This window comes from Oryx dammah, unplaced genomic scaffold, assembly GCF_014754425.2.
Source record: "Oryx dammah isolate SB20612 unplaced genomic scaffold, SCBI_Odam_1.1 HiC_scaffold_25, whole genome shotgun sequence".
Taxonomy (NCBI): domain Eukaryota; kingdom Metazoa; phylum Chordata; class Mammalia; order Artiodactyla; family Bovidae; genus Oryx; species Oryx dammah.
This window is the reverse complement of record NW_024070209.1, coordinates 42,500,980-42,528,729: the sequence shown is the minus strand read 5'-3', so window position 1 is coordinate 42,528,729 and position 27,750 is coordinate 42,500,980. Positions and strand designations below refer to the sequence as shown.

Below are 27,750 nucleotides of genomic sequence, written 5' to 3'. Positions count from 1 at the left end.
TGTTTCCTTTCATTGGGAAAGTCAACTATCTCTAGCCATAACAGGGTTTACACTGAATTGTATAAGTGATACTGACTTCTGTGTCAGCAAAAAATGAAACGAAAACTGATCCTAGATGACATTACCTAAATGACAGTACCTACGTGTGTCCTTTCTTTCACATTTGCTGTAATCCTGCTATGGCATTGTCCTGTTAACGCAAGTACTGTCATCTTTAAATGCTGTCAGATCGTAACTGGATTGCCAAGGACAGAGGAGAGGAATCAGGGAAAAGTCTGGCATTTCCCAACACACTGCAGAGATGGGCTTCTTCCCTGTCTCGTGGTTGAATTCTTGGAGAAACTGTTCAGTTAAAATAATGACTCAGGTGTCTTGCAGGCTTTGATGAAATAGCCAACTTCACTCCTTGTGTTCCTAGAAGGAAAGAAAGAAACAGTCTCTTTCAACAGCCAATGAGGCAGACTCTTCCAGGATAACGTTCATGATTCTGCAGAACGAGAATGCATTATATGTATTATTCTTGTGTTTTTTAAAAACCAGCTCAAAACTAATAACAAAGAGAGGGTTCTTTGTGAGAGTTTAACATCCAATTGTTTTTTTTTAATGTATTTTTAAACGAAGGATAATTGCTTCACGGTATTGTGTTGGTTTCTACCAAGCATCAAAATCCAATTGTTTTTTAATAATGTTTCCTCAGATTTGGTTAGGGGATTCCATTTTAGAGATGGGAAAACTGAGTCATAAGATGCTTAGAGGTAGAGGTTCCCAGAATATTTGTATCTTACGTTTATGCCATATGCCCAGGTTCTTCTCACATATTTAGACTAAATTCTAACCCAGGTTTCTTACAAAGTGTTCATAAATTACCAGTCTTCATTTTTCTGCAGCTTCCTTAGTTAGAATAGCTGATGGTGAAATGACTGCATTGAAATTAAGCCTCTCACTTTTTGCATTCCATTGCTTATAAATAAGAGAGTGAGAAATAGTATCTCTGAACGCCCTTATTAAGGCAGGTTTGGCTGCCGGAGAGTAGGGCTAACCAAAGGGGATGGGCTAAGACACCTTTTTCATGCTTCTTTTTTTTTTTTTTAATTTGCATTTTATAATGGTATAATTTAGTTTTTCCTTAATCTGATTCTGTGTTCATTTTTAAAAATATATAGTGTTGTTTAGATGTTCTATTATTTATAGCCCTCCAGAAGGATCCCAAGGGAAGGTAATCTCCATTTGAGAAGATGATTTTCCAATTTCCATACAGATGACGAAAAAGTCACTGCCCACTGCACGCCACCCAGCCCCTGCCCGTGGTTGAGTTTTCTTCTCCCAGTCTTGGTGTAGGGTGCTATGGGCTGCACCTGAAAGCCTGATGGGAGATGCAATATGTGATGTGCTAACACGAACGCAAAAGAACTGCCTAATGGACTTGGAAAATGGGGGTTAGGGAGTTTTATGGGATATCAAATTATTTTATTCTTTCTCTGATTAAAGACAAAAGACTATATTAAGTAGATCATTACATGGGTAAAAGGTTAGAGCTTCACCGACTTAGAAGGGTACCCTGGCATTCCCCTTCCTGCCTGTGGCAGAGGCCCGTGGCGAGTAACAGATCAAAAGCAGGCAGATACTCTGTTTGTAGGACTCTGAGATGTCTGAATAGTCAAGTTAGATTGATAGGAGAGACGTTTTGCTTTAGTTTTGAATTTCCTGAGTCCTTTGCATTCTGATAGCACAGCAGTCTTAAAATGAAAGTTTAATTTGTCCTGACTCTATTTCATTTAGCAGGGAAAGGGGTGCAAACATGGAAGGGGGAATGCAGGGCGAGAGCAGTGGCCATGTTTGAGAGACAGGTGGCTTCACAGGGTGTTGGGCAGACATGCCACTCCGAGAAGAGGTGTGGTCATTTTGAGACTGTGGGCTGCTTCTCTGTCATACCGTGAGATGTGCTGGTGTATCACCTAACGCTTTAACGCTGCCTTGGTCAACCGTCTAATGCATAAAGGTCTTCCTGGAAGACATTCCAGATCCAGTCCTCATGTGGATTTGGAGCTCCCGTGGGTCTTATAATAGTCTACCAGCTAATCCATCATACCTCCCACTTCTGTGCAAAACGTATTTGTGTGAACATGCATATGAGTGTGGATGTGCAATCTAAGCATAGCTTTCTTGAATGTCTCACTTCAGTACTTAACTGTACATACGTCCATAAAGTGGGCTCTCAGCATTTGGCCACTGTGTTGTCTCATTGTTTGGGAAGAAGGCATGAGTGCCCAGTTGGAGGTGGGGCAAGGCAGGCTGGTAGAACTGTGGTTGGTGTCTCCATCTGATGTGTGGGGGAGAGAATGAGCCACAAGGCATTCTCTGCGAATGAGCCATGATATGGTCCACTGTACCATCAGTGCAGTGATGGTGAAAGTTTGAGGACCTCTCCAGGAGGTCTTGACGCTTCAGCAGCCTTTCAGTCAAATCCATTTCAGAATGGAGAAGAGCTTGCTGCTGTCCCTCTATTTTTGACCGAAGCAGTGGTGTTAGATATAGATTTAAATCTGTATAGATCTATATCTTTGGGTAGATGTAGAAATAGATCCCTATATATACTAAACAGATTTTGTGTGTGTGTGCGCTTGTGCATATGTGTGCACCTATGTGGGTATGTGAAAGGAGAGAGCCAGAGCAGAGGGTTGGAGAAAGAAAGTTGAGAAAGAAACATGAAAATGTGCAGTCTCATTCCCCAGCCCTCCTTTTGAAAATGGGGATCTGGTAAGCAATATATATTTCTGAGAGGAGACAAAGCCATCTCTTGGGCAAAGGGGTTTTTCTGGAGAGACATGGAATTGCTGTGTGACCTTAGGGAAATACTTGACTTCTCTGGGTGGAGCTCAGCCCAACGTTCACAAAGAGCAATGCTGATATTTATAGACTGCGTTTGACTATCCCAAGTGAAAGACAGTCCTCTCACCTCAGAATAGCAAGCGTTGTTTCTCATATCTAGGTTGCTGGGACAGTTTCCTAGGAACCTAATATTCAGCAGCTTTATGACGTTGGAGGCAGGGTTTTTCTTTGTAAACGATGCGATTGGGTTTCACTACTTTTCACATTATTTCCCAGGTCTAGGTTTTTTCTTATATTTTTCTCACAGGAAGAATCTTAAGTGATCCTGATTTTTTTCCCCAGTTAACTCAAAGGCACCAAGGCTCAAGGCTTTCCTAGGACTGGTGTCTGGAGGCCAATGACCAAGCTGAAGCCACAGGATGTCTGTAGAGGCCTAGGTGCCCACCGGGGTCAGCTGCCCACTGTGGCCGTTGAGGATCCTAGTTTTGGGATTCTTGCTGGGGTTATCTTGCTCTACCCTTGCTGGTTGCTGTGACTTGGGCTCATTCTGGGTTTGTGTGAATTCATTAGTCCAGCCTCTGGCATCCCCTACCTCACTGAATCCCGCTGCAGTTCTTAAGGCAATTCCGGGGCCAGGGTTCCGTTCCCCTTAGCTTCCTGTGTTCGTGTGAGATCTGCTTAGTGAATTGGACTTTGGTCTTGAGACTAGTCCACTTGGGAACTGTGGTGGCAAAGGATAGTTGTTCTTCCAGGGCTGTCCCTTGTTAGTGGGGGTGGAGATGAGCAAATAATTTTTATGTTTCCTATTTTGATTTAAAATGCTGGTCTCTTTTTTTGGCCAAGTCTTGGGCAAATGCCACAGAGGGTTTTTTTTTTTTTTTTGCTTGAACTTGATAAAATTTAGATGAACTTGATGAAATAAATGCAAATTTACACACACATGGTCATCACATCACCAGCACCCCCACTTCTCCAGCACATAATAGATTACTCCTAAATACTCCTAAATAAGGCTTCCTAAATTTTGAGGTCTTGCTTTGCATGGTGATAAGGGCAGAAGACCTCAGCCCCATATGCCTTTTGGCTTGAGTTGTTAACCTTTCCTTCCTTCCTCTTCTTTTTTCTCCCCGTTCAAGGTCTTCCTTTTCTTAAGAAAAAAATGTGAGCCATGCTGGGAGTGTAGACTTGACCTCCACCTCACCAGGTGCATTTGCTGACCAGCACACACACAAAAAAAGGAAATAGTTTTTTGAAAGGGGAGGGGGTAGTTTCTGTTCCACAATCACTGCTATTTCAATGAAAAGCAACCTGGTTTATCTATAAAACCTACTTCCCTTTCTGGTGAGTTGTGACTGTTTTGAATTCCTCTGCCGGGAGAGTTAAAGGGAGGGGAGGTGAGGGAAGGGAGATGTGGAAAGGGGATGGAAAGGAGAGACAGAGGTGGAAAGGAGAAGAGAAAAGAAAAGAGGGAGTGAGAAAGAGAGGAGTGACATTTGGGCCATTTTTAGCTGGACTTGAATGCAGATTTCATCAGGTTCTTTGGCTATGTGGAAACAGACTGTGTGGACAGTCACCTTGTCTGGAACTTCCTGCAAAGCGGCCATGGTGACTGAATTTTCTGACACTGTCAGAGTTTGGACAACCCTGCCAGCTCCTGGGAGGGGAGCGCCACCGCTGTCACGGGCGCTTGAAGCCTCGAAAGCACACGCTGTCGATAGTGACCTGCATTTGCGGAAACTCTAAGGGCTTTCTAATTACCGGAGGAGATCCAAATTAGAGGAAAGCTGTTCGACAAGCCCCCTCGCATGAGCTAAGTGTCACGGCGCAGATAATCATTACATCTAACAAGCTCCTGATTTTTAACAGAAGCTATGAGGTGAACTCGTTTATAATGGTTCTGTTTCAAGCCGGGGCGGGGCGCAGACCACCCTGGCCTGAAAGAAAGAAAGAAGGAAGGGAATAAAGAAAGAACAAGAAGGGGAAAAGAAAATAGGGGGTAAAAAATAGGAAAACCAGGAGGAAAAAAAAATGAAAAGAGACTCTCATGCTAGTGCTTAGACTCTACGCCTGGTTCTTGCCTTTGTCGCTGGCTGGAGCAATCAGATACATCTTCTGTTTTAGATTTTCCTTACTGTAATCTATTTCTGTGAATATGCCAGCTCGTTCATTTGATGTTTCCCGGAGACAAGCCTCCTCTGTGAGTTATTTCTGACCATTGCAGCATTCCACAGGGTCTGAATTGTTGAAAGCAGTGACCCAAACCATAACAACTTGAATATTACAATCGAAACACGTGATGTAGACAGTGGTTGATTTGGGGCTGTATCTTGGATGGCCCTCATCTGTCCCCAGGGACTTGTCTGAGATGCCTTGGGGTCTGTCTGAGTCCAGACCTCCTGACCTTGTCCAGAGCTCAGTGCTCAGGGCAGTGGAATTTAAATCCTGGTTTGAGGCAATTTAAACCAGCTTTCAAAGGCCTGAGTGGAGCTGATCTTTTGTGGACCTTTCTTTCTGGGTGTTCCCCCTGTCAAAACCGTTTCTCCACACGGGATATACATCAGAGGGGGAAAGGGCTGTAAACCTTGAGGGCTGGCCAACAAGGTTCAGGAAGCACAGTATCAAGAGCTGCACTTCTCTTATTCCAGTTGATTCTTCCCAAACTCCCCACACCATCCTTTCAGTTATTCATGGGAAATAAAATAATATAAATCACACTGCCTGCTTCTTTTCCAGTGGCTCACAGAGTAATCACAGGCTGAGGTGCAGGTTTTCTTGCCGTGAGTTGATCAGTAAATCAGATTTTAACATTTATCAGCAAAAGTTAGATTTAAGCATCGTTCCTGTAATGTTTGAAAGAAAGAAGATTTGTTCCGGTGGGGACTCTGCCAATCAGTGATCTTCCAGCTTGACTCTGCTATCAATTATTGTTGCAATTATTTGTCTAGTTGGATATTTCAAATGTCATCAGAAAGAGATGATTACATATTCCAGAAAGCAAGGCACTGTATAATCAGATGAACTGAATCCAGTTAAATGTAGTGTGGTACCAACCTGTCCTTCAAAGTGGAATTCTTGAGCTACCACCGAAGGCAGCAGCCTTCTGCCCGGTTTTCAGGAAGCTGATCTTAACCTTGGGACGCAGCGTGCTGCTGGGGTCGGGTGATACTCAATTATGGGAAACTTTCCAAGCCTGAAAATGGAATTGCTCCTTCAGATACACGAGAAGTGCATTTTGGGTTATCTCATTCAATTCATCTGCAAATCTATAAATAAGAAGTCCCTCTATTCTTCTTGCTTCCTGTGGATTTAAATGCCAAATCCTGATTTGTGGCAAAGTTGTCACATGTCCCTTTTCCCACTCTCTCTCTGCCTGGTGCCCAGGATCTAAGCGGTGGCAGTAGAAATTACAACTGTTTGGAAGCCAAGAAAAAGCTCCATTTCTCACTTTTCTCCAATTCCGGATATTCTCGGCCCTGCTCCATCCATCAGCCATCTCCCCACACACCTCCTCCACCACACACCCGCCTTCTGTCCACACCACCAACAGGAAACAAATACAGCTCCAATTTTTTTTTTTTTAAATGGAGGAAAAGAAACCACAACCTGAACAAATAACAAAAATACTCCCACCATACTGTCTACATAGAATGATCACAAATGTTCTAAATGTGTAGAAATTGCCCCTTAGGCCTGCCCCCTCTCTGGGCATCAAGAGTGCCCCTGAAGAATGAGATTCTCGATCCGAGAGTGTTATCCAAGCCATCAGCCGGGAAATGTTAGTCCATCCCCATTATTAAAACCGAGTGTAGGTTCCGGAGATGTTTTCTGTATCTTGGTGGGTTTCATGAATTTGAGAATTTTTGCAGGACTTTTCCTAATTCACGTCCCAGAAAGCACGCTGAACTCTTATGATTCCAGAACCCCAGAGTGGTCAAAAGGCTTCCCTACCATAATATAAAATTTTGGGAATCTGCTAGAAAATTCATCTTGTCTGTGAGGCAGAAGTGGGGATGGGGAGAGACCCTTCAAAACACAGGAGCCCTGGGTTGTGTGTGCTGGAGCATGTGGGAGAGAGAAAGAGGTAGGGAGTGGAGCATCTAGAAAAATGACTTTAAAAACATCACATTTCATTGAAATGGAAAAAAGATATGGTCTCTGCTGCCATCACCTCCTGTCACCTTTGTCCCTCTCCTCCTTCACCACGTGTGCTCCAGCACCTTCATCTTGCCTGGGTTTCCCTGCCAGGCCTTGCAGCTTGGGGTGATCGGGATCAGCTGACCATGCTGCCCTACCAGGGGGCGTAGAACTTGCTTTGAGCCTGGAAAGCAGTTTATATGCTTGTGGTGGGTGAGGTGGATGTGTGAAGACCACAAAGCAAGGGTGCCAAGGGCCGAATTTAGCTCTTGGGAGATGTAGAGGAGCCCTGGGGGTCTGAATGGTTTTGCTTTTCCTGGGATCCCTGCCCCATTTTTGTTTTCAGGGTATATGTGTTTCTCTCTTGTTCTCCTGCACATCCCATAGGCAGGGGCTGGGCTTGGGCCTGGGGCTCCCGCTGGGCAGGGACATGCCAGTCATTTGGCTGGGAAGCCCCGGCCCCGCTGAGCACTCCAGGGCTTTGCACTGTCTTCCCTGCCCTCCACCGGGTGGTGCCAGGATCGAGGACAGTCGGGGGATGAGGCGTGGGCTGCTGCAGGCAGCCTCCTGCATCTGAGGCAGGGAGGCAGATGAGCCATCCACACAGCCTTCCACTCACCTTCCAGGGCTAGCCTTATTTACCCTTTTAGTGGAGCAAAACCATGTGATCTAAAGAGGATTCCTTGAACTGAAGGACTTTGCACTGTTCCCTCTCTCAGGGCAGAAAGATGGGGCTGTAGGTAGGGGATGAGAATAAAGTGTAGGAGATTACTAAAAAAAAAAATTGAGATGATGAAGGAGAAGAAAGGCAGCCAGACTAGGTAATTGGGACCAATTCATCAGAAGGCTTAAGGAAATTTGACATCTATTGTAACTCTTCTAACTGTATAATTACGCAGCGTTTGGAAAGTGAATTATTAACTTGATTGTCCATAATGACCATTGAGTAAATATACAGTCACAGGTTGTCAACATTGTACAGTGAACTGATGGGCCAGCAGCCACTTTCAACTGGTTGTAATCATCTGCTGGGTCAAGGCTGACCTGGAGGCTCTGGGGTTAGTGAATCATTTACGGGAGAGACCTCAGGGACTCCAGGAAGGCAAGGTCCCCCTGGTCACTGCTGGGCCCTTGGCAGCTCCTTTCAGCCCAGGTCATTTAGAATTGCCCTTCAGGAAAAAAAGTCCCCTGAACAGCATGTGATTTAAGAGTATTGATAGAAGGGATGGTGCTGGGTGAGGAGAGGTGGACAGTGCGTGATTGGGTCTCAGAAGGCTGAACTTGTTGGGACCAGAAGTGGTGGACACATGAGCATTACATGAAGCCCTGGATCCATAGCGTAAGGCGGGAGGTCCTTTGCCGGCCCTGCCTTTGTCTAACGGGGGGCCTTGGTGCTCCCCACCCCCTGAGCTGCAGTACCCTGGACCTAGGTGTGGGGTGGGGTGGGGGGTGGGAGTGTAATCTCAGTGGGGCCTCCTCCTGGGGAAGTCCGCAGCTCGCTCCACACTGGAGGAGCAGCCGTGTCAGCCAAGAGCCGCAGGCCATAAATGCAAAGTATGGTTTAACAAAAGCAGCTTTTGAGTGAGAAAGCTGAGTGGAGTTGTCCCAACCTGTCAACTTCAGATTTCTTTCCTCCTCCCCCATAAATCAAAAAACGGTTGGTGGAAGGGAGGGACAGAAGCGTTTCATTTTCAGATTTTGTAAGAAAATAAAATCAAATCAAAAGAACCTGTCCCACGCTGATACCTTACATGCCAGGTTTGAGCCTGAGGCAAATTTTTGTGGCCATGTAATAAGCCTCTTTAAAATGGTGACAGACCCTTGACTCTTTGCCTTGAATTACACTGATAAAAGACATTTTATTGCGTTAGAGCCGGGGCAGGAGTACAGGATGGTTCTTGCCTGGTCGGCCTCTTTGAAACCCCGTCAGCCCTGCTGTCCACACTCCCCACCGCCTGACAGGGCTGGAGTGTGATGGTGGCGGAGATCTGTGGGCCGGTGACAGAGGGGGCTTTTAGCCTGAGGGGCTTGTTAGGGAGAGGGGAGCGACTCTGTTCCTAGTGGACCTGGGAGACCTTGACGTGGGTGGCTCTGGGTCGGTCTCACGTCTGGTGCTGCATAGAAAAGAGTGTAACTGGGGCCTCATTTGCCAGGCAGTCTTAAATTCAAAACAAGAAATGATCCTGGGGACTCCCTTCTCATGTGGGGCCCCCTTGATGTCTGTGGAAACAGGAAACGGGGTTGTGGCCCCAGTGCCCGGCGAGGCCAGGTGTCACAAGCTGAGTTCTCAAGCGGACCTGTCCAGTGGGTGGAGAGGGTGGTATGTTCTTGGCTTGGGGAGCTTGGAGGAGTCTGATAACTTTGTGTGTTCACTCGTTGAATCATCAGAATTAGCAAGCCCAAGAACAGCCGGTGGTACCGAGTGACTGCGGGTCATACACGTGGGCATCTTTTTTTATTCAAGAAATTCTTTCCAGGTTGGTCAGTGGGATAAATGCAGGATTTGAAATTGGGTAAAAAGCCAGGAAAATGAACTCTGAGGCCAAGAAAACAGGCCTCCAGTCGATAGGCTGTGTCTGCCTCTCCTTTGTTCTGTGGGGCTGTCAGAAGAGGTTAGGACTGAGGCCAGGGCTTGGAGGAGGAAGGTGCTGAGCGACTGAGCCCAGGGGAGCAGAAGTCGGAGGAGCCTGTGGGCGGGCACAGGCCTGTTTCTGAAACAAGGACTTGCTGCTGTGGGACGAGGCCTGGCCTCGAAGCCCCAGAACCCTCCTTGAGTCAATCTCACCTCAGGCGAGAGGGCAGCCTAGTTTTGTTCGTGAAGAAATGTCAGAGCCTGACCTGCTAGACCATTTTTTTTTTTAAGTTTGTAGAGCTTTGAAGCCTTAAATTAGTTCTCATAATTTCCGAGCAGTTCTGTATTAACCATCGGACATAATAAGTTTTAATTCTGGAGAATGGCCAATTCTGGTGCTAAGGATCTCTTGGCCAAGGTGTCACAGAGCATTAGGCCCTTACAGCATGTCTTTCCCCCACTTCCCTGGATGCTCACACCCCATTTTACTGTACCAGGAAGGCAACACACTGCCTGTAAGTGTCTTTAAGACGAGCACCCAGACACTCAGCCAGACTGGAGGGCTCTGAGGTGAGTGGTGAACAGGGGACACAGCTTGGTCCCCAGGTCGGAGGGCAGGACTCTGAGTTCCGGCCCTGCCCTCACTACCTGAAGCAGGATGCCTGAGAGATCTTCCACCACCCGGGGAGGTGAAGATAACACCTCCCTCACCCCACAGGCGTCCTGTGGGGTCAGAATGTGAGGAAGAAGGCTTTGGGGGAAAAATAAAGCCCTGCACAGAGGCCGCAACATACTTCCTTCTTTATTTTAGCCACGCCTTGCGACATGCAGAACTTCTCCAACAAGGGATCAAACCCACACCTCCTCTGTGGACGCATGGAATCTGAACCCCTGGACTACCACGGAAGTCCCATGACATACTTTATTAAGAAGGACGAGGCTTGGAGGCTTGACCAGGCCTTCCTGGGGCCACCTGTGCTTCTGTGCCCTTTTTCTTTGAAGGTTGCACACATCAGTCCTGGAAGATGAAACCAGAAAATCTCCCAGCTCTCTGGGCCTGCTCAAATCCACCTACCATGCTTCTTTCCTCCAGCAGCATCGCTGCCCACATCCCACCCACATCCTCCTCCACACGGCCTGAGAACACCTGAAAATATCAGGGGCATTCCTATAAGTGCCAAGCTTGGTTTTCTTCAGCTTTTTCTGGCATTTTCTTGAGACTGATGAAAATGGTTATGTGGAGGCATAAATTCTGTTTGTTGCGAGTTGACATAGATAAAGAAGGCTCGGGGTGGCCACTTCAGAGGAATTTGGGAGTTGCATGTGCTGCTTGCTTTGATAGAGAAGTCCTTCTCTGCCCTGGCTGGTGTTATCAGAATTAAACGTTTGCTGAGCAAATGGTCAGTCTCACTGGATCCACGTTTACAGCCCAAATGCCTTCCTTCCCTCAAGGACTTCCCAGGTGGTGCTAGTGGTAAAGAACCTGCCTGCTGATGCAGGAGACGTTAGAGACTCTGGTTCAACCCCTGGGTTGGGAAGATCCCCTGGAGAAGGGCATGGCAACCCACTCCAGTATTTTTGCCTGGAGAATCCCATGGAGAGAGGAGCCTGGCGGGCTACAGTCCATAGGGTCGCAAAGAGTCGGACATGACCGAAATGACTTGGCACAGCACCTCACGTGAAAATGCTTGTTCCTCCAGGCATCAAATCCTGAAGAGATGCAGGTGTAGCTTTCCAGATGCTGGGGCTATGATTTTCTGGCCTTTTCTTCTTTTCTCTATGGGGTGAGTGGGTCTGTGAATACATGTACGTGAGGCTGGACGATTAGGGCAAAAGAAATGCGTCTGGGACTTCAGTTTCTTCATTAATCACCCCTTCTTCTAACCACAAAGGTACTGCGGTTGAGTCCCACTTTAAGAAAGTCCAATACACACCAAATCTCATCAATGGAAACCGATAAATTAGAGGGTGATTTTTCACATTACAGAAAGATTGTTAACTTTTCAAAAGGTTTCGCCACAGGGTTCCTTTAAATAGTGAGCTCCCCCACTGAATTTAAAGTGTTTGTTTACAGATCATTAACTACTTGACAGAGAGGTTGGGGAGGGGGTGGAGGAAGAAGCACTTAAAAGGTAAAAGTGTTAGAAGCCTTGCCAATTTTCGATGAGCCTGGAAGGGTGATGAAACATCCCTGAAATTATGTCCGTTAGCAAATGTGATTCAGTTTACAGAAATTCAGTTTACACTTGGCTTTCCAGGAACCCTACAAGTTGGCCGAGGCAGGGGCCACAGGGCGCTGGGGCCTGGCTTCTCTGATTGGGGTGGCTGGGAGAGGACTCTGGCTTCTCTCAGAGTCCCGTGTGTGCCCTCATGTACAATGGGTGCCAGGCTCTGGCATGAGGCTGATCTTTGCCACGGGCCTTCTGGAACGGGCAGCAGAGACCTTTCCCCTTGACATTTAGCCTGAGTTTGTGGGAAATTTCTTCCTGGTTCTCCCTGACCTTCAGTCTTTTTGGCTCAGGACCCACCTAGGTTTCCAGCTTGAAACTCAAGACAGGTAAGCTTTGTGAGACTGTGCCCCCAGGAGATTGGAAACCACCACCAGGCCTACATTCTGAGTCTTAAGAATTAGCCTGGGGACCAGCCCACACTGGCCTCATCCTGCCAGGTCATAACAGGGCATAGTTCCATCCTGGCCACCTTCTAGGATGGGCCGTAGTAGGTGTCTTACTTGTGCCTTTGATCTGGTCCCAAGGAGACTCAAGACTCGCTTGGGAGAAAAAACTCATTCATCTACTCCAGTCCTCTTTTTCTAAAGATGAGAAAACTTAGGGCCAGTAAGGGGAGGTGCTTTACTCAAAGTCACATAGCTGGTGAACGGCAGAATCGGGATTGAACAACTTAAATTCCTGATTTTGTTTTAGTAGTCCCTATAGAGGAATGAGCCCCTAATATCCTACAGGAAGAAAGGAATCTGGAAAGAGATTAAGGGGACAAGTTGTTTCCCAATCCCCCCAAATAACCTGAAAAATAATCTTGGGTAGAGGCAAGTGCACACACACACACATGCATGCAAGCGTGCGCACACACACACGCACACACACACTCTCCCTCACACCCCACCACACACAAACAGATTCCTCCATATAAGGACTCAGAGCCGGAGTAGGGTTACCCCAGCCCTCCCCAGGGCTTTGAAGAGAAGAAAGCAGGGAAACTTGGAGGGAAGGTCAAGCTGATGATTGAAGAGACACAGCAGTATAGGAAAATCTCTGCATTTCTTGCACAGTCGTTTGTTGAAAATGTGTCAGCAAGTACAAGCCCATCTGAAACTAGCAATGATACATCTGAAATAGATTATTTAAGCCAGGGAGGTGGTATTGCGAGGAAGAACATGGCTATCAGCACTTGTTTGGCTGAGTCAGAGGAATAAAACACGGTGAATTCCGCCTTGGCAGACCACCCACCATTCATCAGGGGGAAAGACAATCAAGGTGGAGGGCACAGGGCAGGAACAAAACAGGACGGATGAACTTTCATAGTTTCACCAGCATCCACATGGCTGCAACCATTATTGTAAGAAAATGTGATGTTTGAAAATAAGAAGCTGTGAAAGCTGAATCCTTCACAAAAGTCCTGAGGGTTTATTTATTTAGATGACCATATCCTCTCTTGTCAACTGAGTGGATTTGTCCATGATGTTTTGATTTAAATATACCTGTTGAGCCCGTTTGCTCTGTGTATACCTGGAGCTTTGCTTCTCTCTGGGCATCCACACTTGCCTTTTCTTTTACCTAGAAAGTCCGTCCTCTTGACTCTCCAGGTCTAGTCCCTAAATTACCTCTTCCCCAGAGCCATTGTCCTATCTTCCAAAATTCCTTTGAATTTCCATTGCAGTTTATCTGTACCTGTCTTGTGACACACTTTCTACTTTAGAGCATAGCGATTCCTTTCCAGGTCTATCTTCTCTACTAGATGGAGTTTCCTGTAGGGAAGTCTGTGTCTGAGTTTTCTTTGTTTTGCCCACAGAGGTAGCCCATAGCTTTGGGCATTATATGCACTCAGTAAATAGTTGTTGAATGAATGTGTCGAAGAATGAATGAATGGAGTTTATACTGGGTACACACATTTTGCATGGTGAGGTACACAGTTAAACAAAGGAAAAAAAAAAACTTGTATAAGATGATTTGTCTTTTTATGCAGCTGCCCTTCCAGTCTCCTCGAGAAGTTCCACCATTCTAAGGGAAGAGCTTAAAATGTAATAAAAATTTATCTAATTCACGATCAAGTGAAAATACTTTGGGCCTAGAGCCAAAGAATATTATTGGAATGAACTTTTTTCAACACCCTAAATTTAACCAGCTGGAATTCTTTTTTTAAGTACCATCCTATTCAACCTTTTGAAATGAAGGATTTGCCTTTTAGTGGGAAATCTGCATTTCAACACAAAGATGGAACAACACAATGTCTTTGGCTTACTTATTCTTCTGAAAAGCAAGCTCATTTTTTTTTTTTTTTTGAATTATATGCTTTGGTTATGTTAAAGACACAGATTGCAGAAAATTCTGTTTAGGCCTAACAGATTGGTGGCTTGCATTTTTTCATTTTTATAGATAAAGGGGCATGAAAGATGTCATATTTTCTCCCCACTGATAGAGTGGATGCCTAGGGTGAGAACTCTTAACAGGTGAAATTAGTAACATGTTGTTTAGATAATCAAGGCTCTGAGATGATAGAATTGGTTTAAAAAGGGCGGGGGGTGGGGAAGAGTTTTTAAGTGAGTGAGTGATGAGATTAAAGTCACTGGTGAAGTATCTAGGAATACAAGGACCATGAACAAGTTTCAGCCAAGAAATTCTATAAAGTGATGTTTATAGAATTCTTGTTTGCTTTCGATTGTACAGAGCATCACAAGTTGGTAAAATCTTAGCTAGTGAAAAAGCATAGTGATGGGAGATGTGCTCACATAAATGCTCATTTCTAGAACAAAAGGGAATGCAATTTTGACAATATCAGAAGGTAAATTAAGAAGTCTGTGAGCAGTGATAAAGCTGGCACATTTTCAGTCAGACTGACACAACTCAAGACACAGGTATTGCTAATGTTGGCTCTATAATATTGTATTATTCAAAGTATAATATACATACTCTAGCAGGTCACAGGATCTGAGAGGTGAGGGCTGGCATCTGTCCTAAACAGAGGGTCAGGAGATAGAAGGACATTCGATGGATTTGCTTTCAGTTAGATAAAGAAGCCTCTATCCTAGACTAGCTGCACTGTTGTTATTTTTGTGATTTAGATGCAGTAATATTACTACAACTAGAATGAATTCATTCATGGAACTTTACAAACTTTCAGGATGCATTTTAAGTGTAATCTGTAACCTGGAGAATCCCAAGGACGGCAGAGCCTGGTGGGCTGCCGGCTTTGGGGTCGCACAGAGTCAGACACGACTGAAGTGACTTAGCAGCAGCAGAGAAGAGACTTGAGAATGCTGGAGCTGGAAGGGACAGTTAGGGTCCTTTATTTTGGCCTATCACCAATAGAGAGATTCTTCCCCATTATAGCGGACTGTCATCCATTCTTTTCATGAAGACCCAAGGTGAGCGGGAGGTCACATTTCACAGGGTGACCGGGAGGTCACATTTCACAGGGTGACCCTTCCTCTTGGGGATAGCTCTACTCCCGTGCTTCATCTTGTTAGGAAAACAGGGAAATTATCTAGAAATGTGTGTTTAATAAAAGAAATACATAGATGCACATATACACTTTAGCGAACAGCAAACATCCATACATGTATGTACTTCTCTAGAGAGGCCTGGGTTCTCAAATCTTGACAAAAGTCGGCACCTGGAGCAGTCATGCAGTGCTTTGGGAATGTTGCCTTGTGCTCGGCTGTTTCTGCCCATTTGTACATCAGCAGGATTACTTGTTGATTGGTAAACAGTGATGTGGCTATATGACATACCCAGGGATTCGTTTTGGAAACAAATAGCAGGTCAATAGTAAAGGAATCTTTGAGATGTTCTTGAGGAAACCTAGAACTTGATTTAATGATCTTCAATTCCAGGGACGTCCCACCTGGCTTATAGCGCTCTCTGTCAAAAGTTGGTCCTGATGCACATAGAAATGTAAAGTGACCTGTACATAACATTCAGCCGAAACCGTTCCCAATTCAGTGCAGATTTTTAATGAGACCTGAAAAAAATAAGATTCATTATTTGTTATTCAGCCATAAGGAACCATTGCAACCTAATAATGCATAATGTCCCTGGGGAAGGAAACGGCAACCCACTCCAGTATTCTTGCCTGGGAAATCCCACGGAGAGAGGAGCCCAGCAGGCTACATTCTATGGAGTCCCAAAGAGTCAGATATGACTTAGTAACTAAACAACAACAACAACAACAACAAATGCATAAGGCATTTCTGAGGCCCTAAATGGAAATACTGGATCTGGAGAGACTTTTATGCAAGAGAACAGGTTAAAGTGCCTTTCATCAGAGGAGTACAAGGCATATGAAAAGATTGATTCAGAAGAGGGCCACATATTTGCAAGTCCAGAAAGGGAAACAAGAGTCCAGTGCTGGCTACATTACACCATGGAGCGTACCACAGCTGCATTCACAAACACTTCCCCTTTTGTGGAAGTAGTGAGGACATCATCTGCCTGACAAAAGCTGGTTTGGAAGTTACGCAAAGAGCGTTCCCTGTTTGAGTCTGGGCCCGTTCCTGGTCAATGAGGGAGGGTGGAACCTTGAACTCCACATGGAAAGATCCTTAGGAATTTCCCAAGCTTGCTTTGGTCCTGAAGCAGGTGAGTTCCAGACAACCTCATAGCCAGTGGATCTCTGCCAGGAGAACATCAAAGCTTCCAGCTTCCATGCCTCCCCTTACCCTAAGACAGTGTTTATGAGACTGGATTGTGCATACGAATCCCCAGGAGTGCTTGCTAAACACAGGTTTTTGTACTCCACTCTGCCCTCCCTGTCAGCCCAGTTTTTGATTCAGTAAGTCTAAGGGAGGGCCTGGGACTTCGCATTTCCAGACAAGCTCCCAGGCGATGCTGAGGCTGGGCTTGGGTTTGCACTTTGAGAGCCACTGCCCTGATAGGACCACCGAAGAAAGAAAGGGAGCACAGGTAAACTGCCCACTTCCCTGCCGGCCAGCCAAGCCCACCTCCCCCTGGGGAGAATGAAAATGTGGGTGGGAGGAGAAGAGGCCCTCAGTCAGGGGCAGCCTGGGGGGTGGGCAGAGCTGCTGGTTGAAGGTGATGCTTAGAAGCATTAATTGTGAGACTCGACTCTGTCTAAACCGTGATGAAATAATTGAAAGCATCATAGCAAAAAGTTAAGCCCTAGGGAGGCTATTGACAGTTTACCATTTCCAGTTCCTGTGGGGATGTTGATTCTGCTTACCAAGGAGAATGTGTTTAGAGATGTGTTTGGTGGGAGAGGCTGCAGAATCAGCTGGGGATGCCCATTGCCTTTGGTTCGTGGGGGAAGAGAAATGCAAGTATGAGTCTCTCTCACGAAGACAGTGTCAGGAGCGTGTTTGGCTCATAGGAACGGTTTTGTTTCTCTTCTACTGACTGATTCTCAGAGGGGAAGCGGAGGTAGAGGATAACAACAGTGGAGGTGAGCCAAGAGGCACAGGAAGCAGATCAGGTGTTGTTTTCTAATTTTGAAACGAAGTCAGTTCATTCAGACTGTTTGAAAGGCCCACTCAACACCTCTGGGCTGGACTCTCCTCCAAGAGTGGTTATTCCTGCCAGTGGTTCAAGAGAAAGAGATCCCTCCTTACTGGTACTTCTTGGGTAGTGCAGAACATGGTGGGAACCACAAGAGGGAAGGAGAGAGATGGATATCCCAGAAAAGAGCACTGAATGGACAGTCAGGAGACTAATTCTGATCTTCACTTTGTGGTTAACCATCAGTCTAGCTATGGGCCAGTCACTTCATTTCTCAAGGCTTCAGTTTCCCCATCAGCAAAATGAAGGCATTAGACTTGATGATCTCTAAGGTTTTTTACAGTTCAGAAACCAAAACCAAATCTTGGTGCCAGGTACTCAGAGACTTTCCTTGGTGAGGCCTCACTTTGCCCTGTGGCCTAGCGCTGTGGGGAACAGGGCTAGGCTGCTACCCCCAGAAGCTTGGTTTGCTCTAGGCCAGTGGGTTAGTTGAGGAGTTTGCCAACAAGAGATGCATGCAGTTGGTTAGGCCTGGACAAGGTTAACGGTTCTCCGGTTTCTCGCTGCAGATCTAGTCCAGGTACCAAAGGGTTGCTTCCCAGAGTCAGGGGCAGGGAATACGAAATGAGACTCTACCCCCATCTGAATACCCAAGTAGCTTGTTGTTGTCATGTTGGGGTCATAGTACCCTGTTGTGTGGGTCTCCTAAGAAATGGATTTCAGTCTTGGTGACAAACAAATTTATTCAGTAGCTGAGGCCAGAAGTGCAAAAATGCATTCGCAGATTTCTCATTGAAAAACGCTATGACTAAATCTGTAGTTAATTTCACCCTCACCTCTCAGTTCATGGAATGTGAGCAGCTGGATGAAGACATACTTGTTTTCTAAGTCCAGTCTTCAGCTTTTTCTGGTTCATTGTGTGGTATTTGTTTTTTTGGGGGCGGGGGGTCAGGGAGGAGGACTTGCCTCTGTAGATGGTCCTAGACAGCCTCACTGGGCAGGCCCGGTAACAACAGATTTAAGAGCTTCCACGAGCACCATGCCATTGTTACCCACCAGGCTCCTCATGAAAGGGAACCCTGTGCTGGTTGTCCTGGCTGTTCTTGGCAGTGTGATCCATAGAAGGAGAACAGGACATATTTTACACTTGAGACCTGCTATCCTAGAGTATAACAACAACTCTTCTAAGTGCTCTTAATATTAAGCTAATGGAAAACATACTCTGTTTACTCACCATCAAAGTCTGTTTTTCTTCTCTGCTGCCTCCCCCAGTCATCTCAAACTCCAAGCCACTACAGCACACGAAGCGTCCCTGCTCCGTCCCTCTCCTCCACTCTGTCTCAAGATTGACTTATCCATGCTTGGTTAGCTCAAGGTGGACTTGCAAAAGCTAGGAACTCACCATATAAACCATTCAATCCCCAGGTTGCACAAGCCCAATATTTCCTTTCTCACAAAAAACTCAGTGCTAGAAATGCTTGATTTATGGCTAGATTTATGTTTATTAGTGTGAGCAGTCATTTTTCCTCACCAGGATGCAGCCCAGTGCAGTGGAATAGAGAAGGTGGGCCACTCTTTCTGGGTGCTGCTGTTTTTGGAATGCTGGTTGTCTCCTAGTCACTGAGTGGCAGGATTCCTTATCCTAAAGGTGAGGATTTGGCTAAATTACCTTAACCTCAGAAGTCTAGTCTTTACATTGCTTTGTGCTATAAGAAGACATATCTATATGGGGTACTCCATGGATAGAATTCCAAGTCCTGAGATGCCCACGGTTTCCCTATCATTGAAGGTGCTAAATACAGCAGGGGAAGTGTAGGACAGGGAAGGCAGAGTGGAACTCTATTCCAGAAGTAAAGAGTCACAAATCCACTCATTTTCTGTTAGCATATTGTTTTTTTTGCTTGAGCTTGTCTATAAGTAAAGTAAATGTATGCATGTAAACCAGCCTTGCAGATAACCTCGCCACGTTACCAGCCTGCCAATCATACTAGTAATTTCCTTTTGCTGTTCACACATCTCTTATTATAAGACAATAGTCAGACTAACAAATGAACCAAAGAACACTCCCCCTCCTACCCCATACCTAAAACATCAACTCCCTTCTCTTTTGTCAAAAAAAAGCCACCAAAATTAAAAACAGAACTATGGGAAAGAAGTCACCACTGTTCATTTGATACAGGCCTTGGGCCTGTTCACTATCTGCAAGGCTGTTGTAATGATGTTAATCTGTTTTAATGGAACTGAAATGTGATATCCTGTGGTTTACAATGCACATTGTTTATAGCTTTCATGCTTGATTTTGGGTTTCTTTCACAGATAAACTTCTGCACTGGAGGGGCCTCTCCTCCCCTCGTTCTGCACACGGAGCTCTAATCCCCACGCCTGGGATGAGTGCAGAATATGCCCCGCAGGGTATTTGTAAGTTGAGCATTATTTTCTTCTACAAATGTCCATGTGTGTAGAGATGAGAGTTGCTGGAAATTACCCTTATGTTTTAAGTGCTGAAAGGAGTTACTTCCAAAATACCTTGGCATCTGCATATGTGTATCCCATTACTCACCTGGCACCTGGCTCCCCCAGGTCATTCAGCCCCAGTGACTTTTTTCCTTCCCCCCTTTCCTTTTCTCCTTACTGAGGGCATGAGGCTGACAGCAGCTCCTCCCTGTTGGTCTCCTCCCCAGGGTCTTGTGTGGCTCCATGACTGGGTGACTGCATAGGTCTATTCAGGGCCCATTTGATTGCTGGGCATTCACCCTCATGGCCTCATTTAGAGGACTTTGAATTTACTCCATGACATGTGTCTTTAGCAGAGACCAGAACCAGAAGGGACTCAGTTCAGTGTTACTGTAGAGGTATCCTCATGCATATTATATATGCATGTGTTTTTAAACATGGTATATTTTTATATATGCATGGTACACTACATATATAATTTCTACTTGTTTTTCTCCTAGATTCAGAGAAAAACGCACAGCATTGTTGCTAAAATTCAAAGATACCACTCCCCACGCCCACCATCACTATCAGTACCACTGCCAGTTATTGGTTCAAGCCAACTTTTATAGTGGGGACCTTCTTATGAAATTTAGATTTGTATGTTTATAAAAATGTTTCTGAAAGATGTTGTTTTAAAAGGTAATACAGGTTGCTTCTGTCTGTTGGAATACATAGTATGAGTCACGCATGGCTAAAAAGTCTGATGGGGAGGGGGTGAGGGCTTGGTGCTTGATTCTACCCCAAACACAAAAAAGTAGGCTCAAGAAGAAAAGAAATGTGACGTCTAATTTGTATTTAAGGAAACCATTTTAATTTTGAAAGTAAAGGAAAAAAATCAAGAGCCAGGAGTTGGGGCCTTCAAGGTGGCTGGTTTTCAGATGGGAGGTCAACTAGACCCAGTCTTCTTCTGAATGGTGTCTGCAGGGCAGGGCCTACAGCCTGAGATCAAACTGGAAGCTGGTTGTTTATTTTGATTAACTCCTAGGTAATTCTAGCTAACAAAGAGTTATTGTATGAAATTTCACAAGCCCTGAGGTCCTGAGGGCTGGGTGGTGCAGGGGTTAAAAGTACCTCCTCCCCACCCCACCGCCCCAACCTAGCTGGGCTGAAGCCTGGGTTAGGTCACTGATTGCAGAGAGCTCAGGGGGTTGGACTCGAGGCATCAAGTGCCTACATGCTGACTGGGTGGGGAGAGCTCTCCTCGTTTTGCTGGGGGTGCCTGCCTGGGGCCTGTCCTTGGCTGTGGGAACAGAGCCTTTGGAGGGAAGGGAGGAGAAGAGAGTGGGGCATAGAGGGGAGGGTGGAGTGGGGTCCCAAGGGCTGCTGCCTGGGAAACAGGCACCTTCTCTCTGGGCTCATCCTTCTGAGGGCAGGGAGTTTAATCTGAGGGGATGGGAAATTAGGAATCTTCTAGTTTGCTGGGGCCCATACTGGCAGGGCCAGTTTAGGAGTGACTAGAATGAGGTATGTGGGAGTAGGTCGTAGGGATCCACGAAGTCCGTGGGCAGAACTGATCCGCACCCCACCGGCTTCCTTAGCCTTCTGCCCTAGGCTCTCAGAGCATTTAGCACTTATGCTGTGGCCTCCTGGCTGTGTGGACCGTGGTCCAGGGCCTTAAAATCACCCGCTCTTGCTTTCCTCTAACCAGGGTCTCCCCTTGGCCTGAGAAGGCCCGGATCCTGGATTCCAGTCTTTCCTCCAAAAGCCCTTGTGGGTGTGTAATGTGCAGTTAGTCATCATGTTAGGTAACTGGTCAAGCCTAGGAATAAAGAAGACTCACATTCATGTTGGACATGATAGTTTACAGAGAGCTTTTATATATATTTGTCATTCGAGCCTCACAATTCTTTAAGGTACTGTTTTTACACTCATTTTACACACAGGGGCTTCCCTGGTGATCAGAGGGTAAAGGAATCTGCCTGTAATGCAGAAGACCCAGGTTACATCCCTGGGTTGGGAAGATACCCTGGAGAAGGGAATGCCAACCCACTCCAGTATTCTTGCCTGGGAAATCCCATGGACAGAGGAGCCTGGCGGGCTACAGTCCTTAGTCATAAAGAGACAGACATGACTGAGTGACTAACACTACAGATAGGAAACCTAAGACTTGAAGAAATTAAATGATTGTCCTAGAGCCACCAGCCAGTAAGTAGCAGAGCCAGAGTCCCTCATCAGAATTTGCTCTTCTAAATTATAACTCCTGAGCATTGGTGACAAACTGGAAATGGGGTCATTCCTTCCTATACAATAAAATGAAATAAAGTAAAAGCTGTAGGTGAGCTAATAGCTGATTTTAACCGTTTTGATGCCTCAGAGTTCCTCTGCTCGAGGCCAGGTCTCCGTTTATTGCTCTAAATCAAAACAATCCCCCTGAATGCCCAATGAGGCTCTCAAATTGAGAAGTTGATTTTCATCAGAGTAAATGAAGAATATTATTATATTTTACACGTCAATAAATCAATGTAGCCCTAATTTTGCCACGCAGGAAATCAATTCTGGTCTTTCTAAACCATCAAAGATGTTATGAACAAAGTAATTTCACAAATTATGGCAAGTAACACATTTATTGATGACTGCAGTTTAGGAATTTAGAGTCTGTGAGCACTGTAATATAATATGGTGCACTGGCATGAGCCGAGTGAAATACAGATTATACGGTGAGACTATGATGCATCATTCGCTCTTAGTGGACTGGTAATAATTACTAGTTTCAAAGCAGCTCTTTCCATGTAATCTTTAGTCTCAATCGTAACAGCCCTTCTCATTGACATTACGATTACACTAGCTGCCCTCATGATCTAGAATATCTAGTTGATGGGAATACTAAAATGAGGTAGTGAAAACTGTATGTTGTGTGCTCATTATAAGAGAAAATGCCATTTTCTCTGACCTGATATATGAGAGAGAGGGGAGGGTAAAAGCCCAGTGTTAACATACTGTAGCATGATCACATAACTGGCTCTGAAAACAAAATTTGAGAAAGCTCAGGGCAGCAAAATAAAATGGACTTTCCTCATTTAAGCCTTTTCAAAAGGACCCAGATGAGATCCTTAATGGAGTGCTATAGATTTTGGAATTTATTCATGGTGCCTGCAAAACCAGCACTGCTAATTATAGGTGCAGTCCTGGGTTTCAATAGAATTATAAGGTAAAATACTATTTAAAGGCATTGGTAGTGATGAAAGTGTTAAGGACTTGCTTCAGCTGACAAATCTCCTTTTTACTTACCCAATTCAGATTGTCAGGCTAAATGTATGATAATAACACAGAGTCCTAGAGAGTCAAAGGAGAAAGCCACAGAGGGTCACGGTAGTTGGAACCAGATAGTTTTTTTCCTGCCTATTTAGGACCCAAGTCATTGTTCAACAACAACAAAAAAATTTATGAAAATAGTCTCAATGATGCTTTTTATTTCTCTTTGAAGCGAGGAGGCAAACAAAAATAGACAGATAATGTGATACTAATGTCAGCATTTTCTTTCAAAATCTTTCTGCCTTTTTTTTTCCCCCTTCCACATTAGGCAAATGTTTGAAACCTAATTTTGGTATCTTATCATCTAATCTTGTTAAAGAGATTTACCCCGGAGTGGGATATATTGAGTGAGAATATAAATGCATTGTAAAGTGAATTACAAGGTCAGGGCTGGGAGTCCACTATTCAGACAAGTGCTTGAGTGAGGCTGGCTTGTTTTGGAATATGAGTGTTTGGGGCTCCTGAGAAGATGCTGCCAGCTTCTCTTTCTGATTGGCTAAATGGAGGAATCATAATTGATTAATTCCTCATTCCCACTCTTTTACTCCATGGTGAATTTTTCCCTTTTTCAAAAGTTACTGACAAATACTCTCTGTGGCCTTAAGGAATGCCTCTTAGAAAGGGCGTGTGTGCTAAGTCTCTTCAGTGGTGTCCGGCTCTTTGTGACCCTGTGGATTGTAGCCGCCAAGCTCCTCTGTCCATGGGACTCTCCAGGCACGAATACTGGAGTGGGTCACCGTGCCCTCCTCCAGGGGATCTTCCCAGCCCTTAAAAGGGGGGACCTGAGAATATTTCCCGCTTGTGTTTTAAGCGTCCTTTCTTGAAATTCCTGGGGAGTTACTGATGTTTCTCATCCTAGCCCTCTGGCCACCAGCATCTGTGCCCTTTTGTGCCCTTTCAAACGCTGAGATGACTGGTAAACTGTTAGTGACTCCCTTGATTTATATGTTTTTTTAATTTAGCTAGCTCCAAAGAAGAATGATTGGGAAGTCAAGCTGGCCCCTTCTTTGCCACGGCGGCATTTCCCACTCTCGGGTTCTTTTCAGTGAGAGAGAAATAATGTGACTTAAGCAGGGCCCCTCTCCAGACGGCTTGGCGACTGGCCAGAGAGTTGACTAGCTGAACTGTATCTTTCTGTTTCTTTCTCAACTGGAGCTGAGGCTCAGCCGAGGGCGCAGGATGTTGTATAATTTGGTTCACGTTGTTAGCCTCTCAAAATAATGAGGAGGAGGCCAGTGTAGCATTTCTCAGCCTGCTGCCCGTCATGGTGCTGGCTGCTTTAACTGTTCTTCAATTCGGATGCCGTGTCTGCTTAAGTTGGCACCAGACACTCCTCCTAACTTCTCTAGACTTGCATTTGTTTGACTTGGGGGGACAACTCCTGAAGATTTGATACGGCCCATTGGTTAAGTCTGAATTAAATTTCTCTTTTGAGATTTTTTTGCAGCATCCCTTGAGATAAACATGGGAATCCCCACGAGGTGTTATGGAACCAGAATTAGGACTCACTGCCCCTTACACAAGCTGGGATGTGAGATGTTACTAGTCTCTCTTCCACGTAATTATTTCACAAGGACCTTCTCATGTTTAACAATATCAACAACTAGTGTGTTTTAGGCAAAGATTAAAAGCATTTCTAGGGCCATAGAGAATTGTAATGAGTTAACCTTCTCTTTTTTGATATCTCCATGAAATGATTGCCTATTTAGAAAGTTTACCTGCCACCCAGGGGGTTTTAGGAAGCAGGAGAGTTTCCTTTAGGTCACCTTGTCCAAGTCCCTCGCTTCATGGAGGAGGAAATAGAAACACAGAGATGAAATGGCTTGCCCCAAAAAACACAGCTGGTGAAAGATTGGAAAATTCGGAAGATAGTTGTTGAACTTCCCTAGAATATAGGGATCCTCATCCTTGAGCTTGGATTGGTCTAGATTTTTCTGCTTTAAAGACTGGATTTAAAATGCTTAGCACTGAGTCAAATGGCAGGAAGACTGCTTTGACAGACATTTGTTGGGCACCAATCCCCAGATGTACCAGCCCATTCTAGACACAGGGGATAGGATCAGCGAGGGCTTAGGCCTTGGGGTTGACAGCTGGGGGCAGGGAAGGCTGGAGGTGGAACATAAATAAGCAATTGCTGATGCCCTCCTCGGTGATTAAACATTGATGTTGGTGTTGTATTATTTTGCAGGTAAAGATGAGCCCAGCAGCTACACATGTACAACTTGCAAACAGCCATTCACCAGTGCATGGTTTCTCTTGCAACACGCACAGAACACTCATGGATTAAGAATCTACTTAGAAAGCGAACACGGAAGTCCCCTGACCCCGCGGGTTGGTATCCCTTCAGGACTAGGTGCAGAATGTCCTTCCCAGCCACCTCTCCATGGGATTCATATTGCAGACAATAACCCCTTTAACCTGCTAAGAATACCAGGATCAGTATCCAGAGAGGCTTCCGGCCTGGCAGAAGGGCGCTTTCCACCCACTCCCCCCCTGTTTAGCCCACCACCGAGACATCACTTGGACCCCCACCGCATAGAGCGCCTGGGGGCGGAAGAGATGGCCCTGGCCACCCATCACCCGAGTGCCTTTGACAGGGTGCTGCGGTTGAATCCAATGGCTATGGAGCCTCCCGCCATGGATTTCTCTAGGAGACTTAGAGAGCTGGCAGGGAACACGTCTAGCCCACCGCTGTCCCCCGGCCGGCCCAGCCCTATGCAAAGGTTACTGCAACCATTCCAGCCAGGTAGCAAGCCGCCCTTCCTGGCGACGCCCCCCCCTCCCTCCTCTGCAATCCGCCCCTCCTCCCTCCCAGCCCCCGGTCAAGTCCAAGTCGTGTGAGTTCTGCGGCAAGACGTTCAAATTTCAGAGCAACCTGGTGGTGCACCGGCGCAGCCACACGGGCGAGAAGCCCTACAAGTGCAACCTGTGCGACCACGCGTGCACGCAGGCCAGCAAGCTGAAGCGCCACATGAAGACGCACATGCACAAGTCGTCCCCCATGACGGTCAAGTCGGACGACGGCCTCTCCACCGCCAGCTCCCCGGAACCGGGCACCAGCGACCTGGTGGGCAGCGCCAGCAGCGCGCTCAAGTCCGTGGTGGCCAAGTTCAAGAGCGAGAACGACCCCAACCTGATCCCGGAGAACGGGGACGAGGAGGACGAGGAGGACGACGAGGAAGAGGAGGAAGAGGAGGAAGAGGAGGAGGAGGAGCTGACGGAGAGCGAGAGGGTGGACTACGGCTTCGGGCTGAGCCTGGAGGCAGCGCGCCACCACGAGAACAGCTCGCGGGGCGCGGTGGTGGGCGTGGGCGACGAGGGCCGCCCCCTGCCGGACGTCATGCAGGGCATGGTGCTCAGCTCCATGCAGCACTTCAGCGAGGCCTTCCACCAGGTCCTGGGCGAGAAGCATAAGCGCGGCCACCTGGCCGAGGCCGAGGGCCACAGGGACACTTGCGACGAAGACTCGGTGGCCGGCGAGTCGGACCGCATAGACGATGGCACTGTTAACGGCCGCGGCTGCTCCCCGGGTGAGTCGGCCTCGGGGGGTCTGTCCAAAAAGCTGCTGCTGGGCAGCCCCAGCTCGCTGAGCCCCTTCTCCAAGCGCATCAAGCTTGAGAAGGAGTTCGACCTGCCTCCCGCCGCGATGCCCAACACGGAGAACGTGTACTCGCAGTGGCTAGCCGGCTACGCAGCCTCCAGGCAGCTCAAAGATCCCTTCCTGAGCTTCGGAGACTCCAGACAATCGCCTTTCGCCTCCTCGTCGGAGCATTCCTCGGAGAACGGGAGCTTGCGCTTCTCCACGCCGCCCGGGGAGCTGGACGGAGGGATCTCGGGGCGCAGCGGCACGGGAAGTGGAGGGAGCACGCCCCATATTAGTGGTCCGGGCCCGGGCAGGCCCAGCTCAAAAGAGGGCAGACGCAGCGACACTTGTGAGTACTGTGGGAAAGTCTTCAAGAACTGTAGCAATCTCACTGTCCACAGGAGAAGCCACACGGGCGAAAGGCCTTATAAATGCGAGCTGTGCAACTATGCCTGTGCCCAGAGTAGCAAGCTCACCAGGCACATGAAAACGCATGGCCAGGTGGGGAAGGACGTTTACAAATGTGAAATTTGTAAGATGCCTTTTAGCGTGTACAGTACTCTGGAGAAACACATGAAAAAATGGCACAGTGATCGAGTGTTGAATAATGATATAAAAACTGAATAGAGGTATATGAATACCCCCTCCCTCACTCCCACCTGCCACCTCCTTTTTTCACCATTCCCCGCCCCCCCTACCCCATCGCCCTCCAGCCCCACAACCTGTAGGATTTTTTTCTAGTCCCATGTGATTTAAACAAACAAACAAACAGAAGTAACGGAAGCTAAGAAAATGAGAGTGCTTGTCACCAGCACACCTGTTTTTTTTTTCTTTTCTTTTTTTCTTTTTCTTTTTTTCCTTTATGTTCTCACCGTTTGAATGCATGTTCTGTATGGGGCAATACTATTGCATTTTACGCAAACTTTGAGCCTTTCTCTTGTGCAATAATTTACATGTTGTGTATGTTTTTTTTTTTTTTTTCTTTTTTAAACTTAGACAGCATGTATGGTATGTTACGGCTATTTTAAATTGTCCCCGATTCGTTGCTGAGAAAACACCGTTGCTGTTTCCAGTTCCGTTCTGAGAGAAAAAGAGAGAGAGAGAGAAAAAGACCATGCTGCATACATTCTGTAATACATATCATGTACAGTTTTCTTTTATAACGTGAGGAGGAAAAACAGTCTTTGGATTAACCC

At 46.3% G+C, this 27,750-nt stretch overlaps 1 protein-coding gene across 1 annotated transcript in view; it reads left to right on the top strand.

Annotated features, from left to right (window-relative positions):
• Positions 1-27,750, top strand: part of BCL11A (BAF chromatin remodeling complex subunit BCL11A) — a 99,548-nt gene that overhangs the window by 64,126 nt on the left and 7,672 nt on the right. Inside the window, 3 exon segments of the mRNA XM_040224162.1 lie at positions 19,540-19,641; positions 25,160-25,743; positions 25,745-26,903. Coding sequence (XP_040080096.1) covers positions 19,540-19,641; positions 25,160-25,743; positions 25,745-26,903 — 1,845 coding nt within the window.